We start from the raw sequence: 12540 nt of genomic DNA, 5'->3' as shown, positions 1-12540 counted from the left end.
GGTGAGATGACATTACTATTTTAAATAGGGAAAGGTTATTGAAAGAATCTATGTTTTTGTGTTTTATTGATTAGTCATTGGGTGGGTGGGTGGAGGATAAAATGGTTGTTCATGTATATTTGTACGATGAATGTGCTTTTATTGACTTATTATATGGATACATATTTGTGTTTTGCACTTTTGATGTTTAGAAAATCAATAAAGAATTAAAAAAAATTGCTGATAGAAACTTCCAGGTAAAGTACGTCCAAAGTCTGAGATACTATTCGTCATAAGACATCTACATGTCTTTGGAAATATTGTATGTAAAACGTGCATCCTGGAATCAATAATAGAGAATGTCATTAGTGATGTCAGGATGTTCCCACAGTGGTGAGACAATATCCCCATGGTGTCCTGTACGTATATATTAGGGTGGTCCACGGTAGTATGCAAAAAAATCAACCTTGTCAAATCTTGTCTCCACAAGACTTATTTTTGTTCACTCGGTATGTCTTACTCGTGTCAAATTTCAGCTAGATTAGACAATATTTAGAAGTCACCTGAGCATGCACTGTTTGCTTATATGTTGTGTATGTAGGTGCATAATTAGCTTGTATGGCGTTATCTAGTTTGTGATCTGCACCTGAAAACTGGGTCCTTGGGAAGTCAATCTGTCAGCTGTCAAATTGCCATGTGAACTAGATGTTCTTCAACTGGTCAGTTTTCTTCACTTTGACAAAGGAAGGCCTTTACTGGAAAGCTGTAAGTTGGTGTGTGAGTCAGGGATGGTATGGGATCGAGCCAGGATAGCGACACAACATATAGACCCTTGCATTAGGAAGTTGAAGGAACTACACAAAGAGTATTTGTCCCTAAAGAAACACAGAACTCATCAACAAGAAGGTGATAGATAGAATGAAGAAATCTTTAAAAGTAAACTCAAAACAGTTGTTTTGATATTTTAAAAAAGATGATATAACTGAACTTAAAAATGAAGTAAAGGCAGTGGAGCTGACCTTCAAACAACTGCAAAAGAATGCAGCAAAAGACAGCGTGAGGAAAATAAAATCACAACAAAAGTGAGGTTTGAGGAAAGGCAGACCAAAGCAGTTACCCATATAACATCAGAATTTTCTTCAACATCATCTGGCGAGTCTGAAAGCAAAGATGAATATCAGCCTATGAAATCAGTGTTTATTAGAGAATGACACAGGGAAAAAAATTTGTCCCCATCTTCGCCCCGTCCCCGTGAGCTCGGTCCCCATTTCATCCCCGCAAGCTCAGTCCCCGTCCCATCCCTGCGAGCTCGGTCCCTGTCCCTTCCCTGCAAACCATCTGATCCCATCTGAACAAACCATCTCCCTTCTGTGTTCCTATTTTCCCCATTTCTACTATCTCCCCGCTGTATCTGTATACTCCCTCCTGTGTGCGGCATTGCCCCCACCTGTGTCCATATACCATCCCCATGTATCTCCCCTTTATTTCTCTGTCCCTATGCCCCCATGCACATAATTTCCCCTCTGTTTCTGATTTCCCCTCTTCAACAAGTCACATGAGCGCGGCTGCTTCAGTTGATTCTTTTCCTCTGACGCAACTTCCTGTTTCCTGAAACAGCTGCACCCGTGCACGACTTGTTGAAAGCGTGCAGCTGGGAGAAGAATAATTTAATTCGGCACATAAGGTGAGGGAGATAGGGAAATGGCAGGATGCGGCGATCGGGCGGGAGGGGGCTCCTGGACTGCGCGATCTGTGACCACACAGGTTCACTCGATCAGGCGGTGAATGGCCTTGTCCCCATCCCGGTGGCGACTACTATTTTCTCACTCCCTGTTTCGGCGGGTTACCCGCAGCTAGCCGCGGGTATCAGCCACTGTGTCATTCTCAAGTGTCTACTGAGGTTGCCAGTACTGCATCATTGACAGAAACATCTAAGAATATCTTGGCATCTCCTGTGGTTGTTGGTGCCTTGGATCATGACACTGTTTCCAACCGGAGTGCTGTGTTGCTCAGGCCCATGGTCATGACATTACTGATATAAAACTTACACCTTACAGTGACTTTCAAATAACAGAACTAACCAACTCGGTGTAGTTCAGTGCTTAGAAGGGAAAAGGGGAACTCAAATCCTGATTTATTACGGCTCAGGTACAGGGTAATATATATTTACTGATAAACTATTATTTTCTACTTAACATCATAAACCACAAAAGATCATAAGGGTAGTAACAAATATGCTATACACACATTCTCATGAAGAGCCCCCCAAAAAACTTTGAGACATTTGAAAGAAACTCCCTGCCAAAAACCTATGTCCTACCTATGTCCTTAATTAAAGCTGCTAAAAACTCTGTAAACCACTTAGGGAAACAGTATCGCCTATTACGTTTAGGAAAGCACTGGAAAGAAAAAAAAATCAGAACATATTAGATAACACAGAGGTTAATCACTGAAAACGTTAACATTGTCCTAAAAGACTTAGTCAGTGAGGTAATGCCAGGCATTTCAATGAGGTTCGTTAAAACCGACTGCGTCCGGAAGGAAATAAACATAAATCAAAAGTTAGTTACCATTTGTATCTAATACATTGAAAGAGAGAGAGAGAGACAGCATCAAACCTATGCCAGCTTGATTATATTTACAGAATATTTAATCATTAAGACTGAAATAATGAGAGAAAAAGAAAGCATCTTCAAAGTACTTCACAGTTAAAGAAAGACAGCACTACATTTCCCATAATCCTAAGCATCACCATACACACCCACCCACCCACAGACGCTCACTTCCTCTCGAACAAAATAATGAGAGAGGAAAGCATACTGCTTAGAACTAAAAACATCTTATACACAGTTATAGACAGATACAATTCTAAATTCTGACATGCAATCCTGTCGGAGCATAAATAAACATAACCCAGCTTCAGTTCAGACCCCTTTTTTCTTTTTATGTGCAAATAGTTCACATTTGTGCAAAAGAGCAAAGCAAGCATAACACACACCGCCTGTCGGCTGGGGATCCGTGTTTTTTAATCTCCAGCGGTGATTAAAAAAAAAAAAATACAACAATTTAAGATGAGTACTCAAAAATATCAGCATGACCATGGAATTTTATTTAACCCTGGACGGCCAGTAACATCACTATAATGATTAATCAGTAACATTCCCTGTTTATTTAATTGGTCTTCAGTTGCACCAGGCCATATACAAAAAGAACCTCCTGATATAAGTGAAGAAAACCTTAGATCCTCAACCCGGGTTATTTTTTTTTTTTCTAATCACAGTGCTGCTGCAAAACAGATCAGCACGTAAAACATAAATTTCTCCAGCCCTCACATACGTAACGGCAGTCCCAGATATGAAGACCAGAAGCAACCTCACACAAAACATTGAGTGCTATTAAGAGATGGGCATGAAAAGCCCCTTTAAATCTTCCTTACTCCGATCGGTCAAAGCCATACTAACCCTGTGGCTTTTCTTAATATCTTTAAACAAACTTCAGTTTCTCATAATATCTCCCACAGCTGTTCCCAGTCAAGCTGCTTCAAAAAACCCAAAACTACGGTGTTACCTGATTTTCCCAAAGATAGAACAGAGCATGGCACCAAGCTGTTTGGTTGAAATAAACATGTAAACAGGCTATCTACCTGCCTCCTAATACTTCCATATATTTCTCAGTTCTTAATTCTTTTTCTGGGGAGATCAGAGAAAGAATTCCATACTCAAGTGTAGCTAGATAGTCAAAGCTTTGAGAAGCGTTTCTGTATCCGCCAAAATAATGGGACGCCAGAAAGGCTTTCCAAATACAGGTGACTGGCCATTTTATTGACATCATTAATTAATTCATTATTAAACATACGTAGGTGGTACATCTTCCAATCACAATCCATTTACAAATTGAAGTCACATGGTATCTTAATTTTATTTTGCTAGTAATTTCCTTAGCAACTGTGGCTTCACTCATCACATGCTATTTGTCACCTCTGTCAGTAGTAGAAGGAAGTGGACAGCATGCTATTGGTTTACTGAGGTCAAGCTGACCGTTGCAGACATGTTCTATTCTATTGCAAATATCTTGTTCTTATAAACAGATGTGTTTTTAGTCTCTAACCCGTCTAAACAACTACCGGAAGAAAAATATGTTTTTATAAACAAATGTGTTGGTATGACACTTAGCTCCCCTTTCATGGAACCATTGTTATGGCCCCAGCATCTTGTTTCAGACATTAAACCAAAATATTTTGTTCTATGAAGGAAAAATATGTACTCTGCGAGCTGCTGTTTATACTTTGCTGTGTGTGTGAAGGACTTCTATTATCCAGCTACCTTTTCATATAATATTAGTGTCTTTTAAAGCCTTAACTAAAAGTGTATCTAATATATATTGGTAATGGGGGCCATATTAGTTATGGGGGCCCCCTTATATTCTGCACAATACAGCTATCCTCATCAAACACACTATATTACCTGTGAATGTTAACTTAAGAATGCAAAGGTTAATTTAGGATCTGTGAATGTTAATTTAGGAAGTAGAAACTGTATTATGCAAATGCTAATGTAACCCATTTGACTCATTACTACAATGTAACTCGTTTTGTCCAAGTATTGTGTATGTTACCTTGTAACTCATTCTGAGCTCTCTGGGGAGGGCGGGATACAAAAAAAATTAAATAAATAAATTCAAATGACACCTTCAGGTTTAAACAATTTTATTGAACAATGAATACAGTGAAGCAGAATAATCAAAAACCTGAACAATTCGGTTCAATTTTTTTTCACTTTTGCAGTGACATACTGTAACATTTCTCTTTGATCGTCCACCCCTTCTGTACTCAATCCCTCAAAATCACTACCCTTAGTTGCCCTTTTCCTAACCTCATTGGATACTCTACAAAATAAATCTACCAGTGCAAAAGAGACGCGAGTCTTGATCAGTGGGTTATTCTCCTTTACCTGCAAGTTTTACAGAAGGAATCCTCTACATCTTTTCAGCTCCGCCTCCTTGTGTCAGTGGGCAGTGCCTAAACTCCTCAGTTTTTTTTTCTTCTGCAAGCAAGTTGAAAAGGTATCTTTTTTTTCTACTTTGCAAGTGATTTCTTATTAAAATCTGAAAATAATAAGTTTGAGGCTTTCCGGTAGTGGTTCCCAGGATTACTAAGACAGCTCTGCCTGGGAGAAGATAAGGTCTCTAGAGTTGAAGCAGGGGGGGGAGGCAAGCCTTTCCCAGGGCATTTACCTAGATGGCTTTCCCTTGGGAGCTTGGCTCACCCCTGATTTATCAGGTGCTTGAGTGCATGCTGAGTGGCCCAGAGGGTTGTAGCAGGTGCCGGCTGCATCTCCCCTGGAAGACACATGAGGAACTAGTAGGGTCGAGTGTTTCAGGCTTTTAGAGCCTGTTTAAATGGCAGCCCAAAGAGACAAGCAGCTGAAGAAGCATATATGCTTGTCTAAGACAGAAATCTTCATTGTCCAGCTGGTGTCAAAATGCTGCTGCAGCAGCTATCTTGAATTTCCCGATTTTATTTTAAAAACCTCTATCTGTCACAAAACACCATGATTTTGATAATAATCAATTTCTATGGACTCCTCAGGCCTTTCTACCCCTGTATCATGCCAGTTTTGTTCTGGACGGCTGGCTGAGGAGTGTCCATATACCATGTGCCAAGGGGCAAGTGAGAAGGGATGAAAGTGCTGGGTTTAGCTCCCTCTAGACTCTCTTTGGTCGTGGAGTTGTAGGAAGCTTGAATGTTGGGCCAGAAATCCCTCTTAGGGCTCTTAGATTGTGACTTGTCATTGTTGTTAAAATACAAATATGCAGACGCCTCGGAATCCATCAGGAGACAGCAAATGTCCCTGCTAGGTTCCTCAGGAGATCCAATTCAGAGATTTGACTCTGATTTTTGAGTTTAATTCAAGAAAGCGTGGGATAGGCATATGGGATCTCTTAGGGAGAGGAAGAGATAACGGTTACTGCAGATGGGCAGACTGGATGGGCCATTTGACCTTTATCTGCCATCATGTTTCTATGTTAAGCTTTGGGCAGCCTTTCTGGCTCTGGAAGATTAGGGCTGTCTTAGAGGAGGTATTAATTTCAGAACGTGGTAGTGCTAAAATCTGTCTTTGCTTTATGCCACTGTATTGAAGGCCAGTTCTGGTGCATGTCCCTATGGCAATTAATAGAAATCTGAAATTTAGAATTTAAGTTTGGTGCTTGGTGATATGGACTGGAAGCAGATTTGGATATGGACCTTATAAAGTTTTGATTTGCTTTAACCTCTGTATTAAATTATTATTACATTAAATATAGTCCAGAGGCTAATTTTAGATGCTGATGAAGGTGCCAGGTCAGTATTAGGAGGTTCAAACAGAAGTTTTCCTGGGCCCTCGCGCAACAGGGGCTCCAAATTTGCTTGAAGGAAACAGAAGATACAGCCTGATAGAATGGCTTTGGGACTCCTGTAAAATTTCTGTTCTGGACCTTTGCATGTTTTAACACTGACCCTGACCCAGTGGACCTACCCATTTACTGGTCATTCTAGAGAAGGTGAGAGGGAGAGAGATGGATTTTGACCCTGGTAGCTCTGTCCCCATTATTGAGTCTTCTGGGTAGAACAGACATGGGCAACTCCGGTCCTTGAGGGCCGGAATCCAATCGGGTTTTCAGGATTTCCCCAATGAATATGCATTGAAAGCAGCACATGCAAACAGATCTCATGCATATTCATTAGGGAAATCCTGAAAACCCGTTTGGATTCTGGCCCTCGAGGACCGGAGTTGCCCATGTCTGGGGTAGGAAGGTCAGGAATAAGATTAAATAGAGTGAATGCACTTATAATCCATTTGGCGTTTGCTGGCAGGTTTATGCTGGCTCTGTTTTTGAAAGGAGCCCACAGTTAGGAGAATGGAATGAGAAGATAAAAGAAATTGCTCAGCTAGAATAAGTCTTATATGTATGGGAATGGGGAGCATATACTGGATGAGAATAAAACTGCCACCATACAGACGTTCTGGACCTACAGGTCATCTGCCCCATCAAGAAAGGCCTTGATCCTTCTCTTATCAGTTTGAGTGATTTCTTCATGTGATTGTGCTCATGCAAAGCAGAACTCTTTCTAGTTGATGTCCAGTTGGCTCCTGTGATGTTGGCCAACTTCTGTGCAGGGGAGGAGGAATGTTGTGCAAGTTTAGCTTATGTTGTATCACCTCTCTAGATGTTACATGTTTTGTTGCATGTTCATTCTTTCAACAAGTTATGCCTTTCTTAAAACACTTTCTTCCTACTTACATCCTTTCTCGTTCATTTCTTAGCCACTGCACGAGCAAGAACCCGATGTTTGTAAGGACTCTCCAGAGCCCATGAGCGAATCTTCTGATGAATCTCTCTCCGTATCATCTTCCCCTGAGCCTGGAAGAAACTTGGCAAAGAAACTGCCCAGTGATGCCAGTTTCCACCTCTCCATGCCTCACTACAGCCCTGAGCTCCTCTCAGTAACCCAGACCCATGTAAGTCAAATTACTCTTTGAATTTGAACTGGCAAATGTTATGTCTTGTGTTGGCTGAATATTTTGTTAGTCAGGTTGCATCCTTGCCTAATCCTACTTTCTCCTGCAGTGTGTTGGTTTATATTGGACATGTTTTATTTTTCCCTTTGTTATCCTTGAATATTTGAAGGTAAAGAGGTAAACCGTTGCAAGGGATGTGATCCATCAAGTCAAGTAGACATTAGCAAGTTTAGTGCAGATAAGGCATACATGGATGGGGCAGCAAATCTAGCACACAGTGCAGGAACTAACACAGGGCTGCTTTGAAAAATAAGTTACAGCATCGAAAGAGCCCAAACAGCATAATAAAAGCCTGATATTCAAAGTGATTTAACTGGCTGGCAATGGAAGCTGACTGGTTAAATTGCACGTAGCTGGCTATCCATGAATATTCATCTGGAGATAACCAGTTATCCTCGCTGAATATTTGCAGTTAGTGCATAACCGGGAGCTGGTTAGCTCAGGGGCTTTTGAGGGGGCGGGTCACACTTAGGACCCGATAATCTTGCTAACTGGGCAAGGAACAGACAAGCAAAAGCAGTGCGTCAAGATCCATCTCTGGCAGTGTTCAAATCTAGGCTAAAAGCCCATTTTTTGGAGCCTGCTTTTAACTCTTAACTCTTACCAGTCTGTTTTTATCATTCCCTCTGTGAGAAATTCCCTATCCCTTATTTGTCTGTTTTGATTAGATTGAAAGCTCTATTGAGCAGGGATTGGCTCTTACATGTTTAATGTACATTGCTGCAAATGTTTGGCAGTGCTATACACTTCTCCCTCCGGATTCGCGGGGGATAGGGGCAGAGCCAGACCGCGAATGGTGAAATACCGCAAATATCTTCTGGTCCGGCTCTCACCCACCCCCGCCTCCCTCCTGCCTTCCCCCCGGCATCCCGGCCTTACCTGGTGGTCTAGCGGGCTTTCGGGGCAGGAGTGATCTTCCTACGCTCCTGCCCCGTGCAGATCGCCAATAGGAAATAGCTGCCGTGAGTTACCGTAGTCTCTCGAGACTACGACGGGAACTCCCCACAGACATTTCCTATTGGCGATCTACACGGGGCAGTAGCGTAGGAAGATCGCTCCTGCCCCGAAAGCCCGCTAGACCACCAGGTAAGGCCGGGACACCGGGGGGAAGGCTAAACTGTGTTTTTTTTTTCTTTTTTTCCCCCTCTCCAAAAAATCGCGAATATGTGAAATCGCGATTGCCGAAACCGCGAATGGGGAGGGGGAAGTGTAGTAGTTTAGTACACAAATAGTACTGCATACATAGCTGTCCTATTTTTTTGTGCTAGCTAATAGGCCATTTAGCGCTAATTATTGGCTTAACCAGTTATTGACTTGTGGCCAATAATGAAACTGGGTTCAGCATCGCTGGGAAGCCTGCCACAGTTAAAGCCTGCCACCAGCTGAAAATCAGGCTGTTAGTTTTAAATGGGGGAGGACCAGTGACGTAGCAAGGTTGAGAGATGCCCGGGGCGGCGACACTCCTCCCCCGCCCTCTTCTCCGCCCCCGCCCGCTCCTTCCCTGCCACCTTCTGCTGCGTGCCCCTTCTCCCGTGTTTCTTTAATGTTCCTGGCCCGAGCAGCATCCCTGACCTGCTGCTCATGCCAGCGTCGGCTCTTCCTCTGACGTCAGTTCTTAGGCACCGGGTCCAGGAAGCTTTTGGAGCCACTTACATGGTTGTCTGGGGCAGAATTGTTCTCTGTATTTCAGCTGGAGTCCCAGCTAAAGCAGTCCCAGCACCGGGAGTAACTGTGAGGGTGTCAGGTCAAAAGCGCGCCGGGACAAAGGCGTGCGCAGACAATTGAGCGCAGCGCGGAGGCGTACGCCGTAGAAAATTACTGTTTTTAGGGCTCCGATGGGGGAGCGTGGGGGGGAACCCCCCCACTCTACTTAATAGAGATCGCGCCGCATTGTGGAGGCGTTGTGGTGGGTTTGGGGGGTTGTAACCCCCCACATTTTACTGAAAATTTCACTTTTTCCCTGTTTTTAGGGAAAAATCTAAGTTTACAGTAAAATGTGGAGGGTTACAACCCCCCAACCCCCCCCACAACGCCGGCGCGATCTCTATTAAGTAAACTGGGGGGGCTCCCCAACAAAAACCCCCGTCGGAGCCCCTAAAAACTGTAATTTTCTTCGGCGCGCGCCTCCGTCTTGCGCTCAGTTGTCGGCGCGCGCCTTTGTCTTCCGCGGGGTTGTCTATGAATCACTGTGAGTGCAGGCTATTGTAACCTATACGAGACATCGTCTTGGCATTAAGGGCTCCTTTTACAAAGCCGCGCTAGCGGTTTAACGCGCGTAATAGCAAGCGCTAAACCGCCGGCCGCACTAGCCGCCACTGCCTCCTCTTGAGCGGGCGGTAGTTTTTCGGCCAGCGCGGGAGTTAGCGCCTGATGAAAAGTCGCGCACGTTAAACCCGGTTGCGCGGCTTCGTAAAAGGAGCCCTAAGATTCCGTTATGGAATTGGTGCTAAGCATACAGCATTGGGGTTCCTAGGCTGAGATGCCAGTTTATAGAATTGTCCCCTTGGTGTTTCTTTTAAATTTTGTCATTTTATCTTATTCTTTTTTCCATTTATTTATCTTTTATTTACATTGAAGAGAAAACAAACTTTGATAGGGAAAATAACAATATCCAATAAGGAAATAATACTTATAATATTTAACATAAATGTACTATGCAGACAGTCCATAACTTGAGGAGAGAGAATCAAGCTTGTTTTGTTATGTCAAGTGCTTATTTGCTTATAGCGTGTACAAACTGAAATTAAGGCCATGCTAATTATCTGCAAATAATATTAGCAGTTGACCAAACTCCTTATAGTTGTAGGGAGTTCAGATGATTAGTCTGCTCTCATGTTCGTTTCATGACTCTGAAGTTCCATCATCTTATAAAATTTCTTATATCTTTCCAGCAGCATTTCTCTGTTGAGAATGCATTTTGGACAAAGTCTATTTCTTTCCACTCAGTTTGTTACAACATTACACAAGATGTGCTTCTAGCTCAGGGATGGGCAAACTTTTTGACTGGTGGGCCATAATGAGTTCTTAAATTTGACAGAGGGGCCGGGCCAAAAGCTTCTTTCTATCCCTCCATCCCTCCCATCCCCCTTGCCCAGCTTCCATCCTTCCCACCCTCCCTCCCATCCCTTGTACAGCAGAACCCTTGCCCAGCTTCCATCCTTTCCTCCCTCCCTCCCACCCATCCCTTGGGCAGCAGAACCCTTGAGCACCCGCTCCCACCGTGCAGCCGAACCCCCGCTGACCCTCCATCCTTCCCTCCCATCCGAACCCCGCTGACTGCGAGCCCTACATACCTCCCTCCAGAGCAGCGTCGGGCCAGCAGCACTTTAAACATGCTGCTTCTTGGCCTTCTCTCGTCAGGGCCTTCCATGTGCTGCGTTACTGGTGACATCATCAGTGATGTTGCAGAGGGAATTCCCCGACAAGAGAAGGCTGCAAATAAGCCTATTTAAAGTGCTGCCGGCCCGACGCTGCTCTGGAGGGAGGTATGTAGGGCTCGTGGTCAGTGGGGTTCTCATGGTCGGCGGGCTGGATTTAAAAACTAAACGGGACAGATATGGCCCGTGGGCCGTAGTTTGCCCATGTCTGTTCTAGCTGTTTAACAAGTGTGCCCTTGTGGTAGGCAACACACAGTTCACTGCAGTTTCATCAAATACATTTTTTTTAACAACTTCAGCAGTCTGTAATCTTTGTTCACAGAAGTTAGCACGATGGGTCTTTTGGCCTGTAGAATTAGAGCAAATTAATAATATAATTTGCTGAATTCAAACCAACTGACAGCTGCAAAGAGCATCAAAATTCTCCTCTGCTGCCACCACATTCAGTAGTGCGCCCCTAGTTCCTCACTTCTTTTGTGCTCCCCCCACCCAAGGTCTTCATTGACTTCCTCTTCTCTTCCTTAACCGCATTGTTTAGCAGCCATGGCGTTAACCACTGAGTAAAACCTTGGTTGTGTGTAGCTTTTATTTCAGCAAGTCCTTGGGTTGCAGAACTGGCTTCCGTTGTTACTCTTCTCCCCCTACCCCTCAATCATTAGTAAGGCCATGATTCTTTTTGATGTAACTAGAGGTGCTTTTAACTTGACAGGTTAAACTCTAGGGAATTTGTGATTTCACTAGCCAGACAACCCCGGTGCCCTCCATACTCTTGGTAAATTGCAGTCAATGAGGCTTGTGACACTCAGTGATGAAAGGGCAGGCTACAGCTATTTGAAATAGCTTAAGAATGAGATTTTTTTTGCCCCATCTTTTCTCATCTACTTTTCTGATTCTTCTTTCTCGCATCGCCTTGTTGTCTGTATTTGTCTTTTATCTCTGTGCATTCTGTGCAACTGATGATCAGACATCTGGGGCTCCTTTTATCAAGGTGCGGTAGGTGGTTAACGCGCGGAATACCACGCATTCAACCGCCTGCCGCGCTAGTTGCAAACGCCTCCATTGACGAGGCCTTAGTTTTTTGGCTTGCCGCGGGGGTTAGTGCGTGATGAGATGTCCGACGCGCTAACCCCCATAGTGCACCTTGATAAAAGGAGCCCCTGGTGTTAGTCACAAAATATCCCATATTTAAAATAATTCTCACAACCAGAGGTGGGGTGTTAAATGAACCAACCCAATTTATAACAGTAATAAGAGGAAACAGGGCCTCTATTATTACATTACATTACATTAGAGATTTCTATTCTGCCATTACCTTGCGGTTCAAGGTGGATTACAAAAGAGTTATAGAAGGTGGGTTACAAAAGAGGATCTCTGGTCATTTCATGAGCGAGTAAAGAGTAGATCAGGTTGATTTGGGGGGTCAGGAAGAAGATGGGAGGAAGGAAGGTACTCGTAGTGTTAAGACTTTTTCAGGGATTTCTTGAAGAGTATAGTCTTTATTTCTTTTCTGGATGTCTTGTAGTCTGGGGTTGTTATCAGTAGATTGGAGATTTGATTGTCTAGTTTTGCTGTTTGAGTGGCTAGGAGGCCGTCATATAGTTTTTTCCATTTGATTGAAGGGTGTA

General features: G+C 43.5%; 1 protein-coding gene across 5 annotated transcripts in view; it reads left to right on the top strand.

Annotated features, from left to right (window-relative positions):
• The window catches only part of CCDC33 (coiled-coil domain containing 33), a 293168-nt gene that overhangs the window by 13672 nt on the left and 266956 nt on the right, over positions 1–12540 (top strand). For all 5 annotated transcript variants that reach the window (XM_033919717.1, XM_033919716.1, XM_033919715.1 and 2 more), the window contains exon 3: positions 7284–7478. In XM_033919717.1, coding sequence (XP_033775608.1) covers positions 7284–7478 — 195 coding nt within the window. The remainder of the gene's footprint in view (positions 1–7283; positions 7479–12540) is intronic.

This window comes from Geotrypetes seraphini, chromosome 14 (assembly GCF_902459505.1).
Source record: "Geotrypetes seraphini chromosome 14, aGeoSer1.1, whole genome shotgun sequence".
Classification (NCBI taxonomy): domain Eukaryota; kingdom Metazoa; phylum Chordata; class Amphibia; order Gymnophiona; family Dermophiidae; genus Geotrypetes; species Geotrypetes seraphini.
Note: the sequence above shows the minus strand (reverse complement) of the source record. Positions and strands in the feature narration are given on the sequence as shown.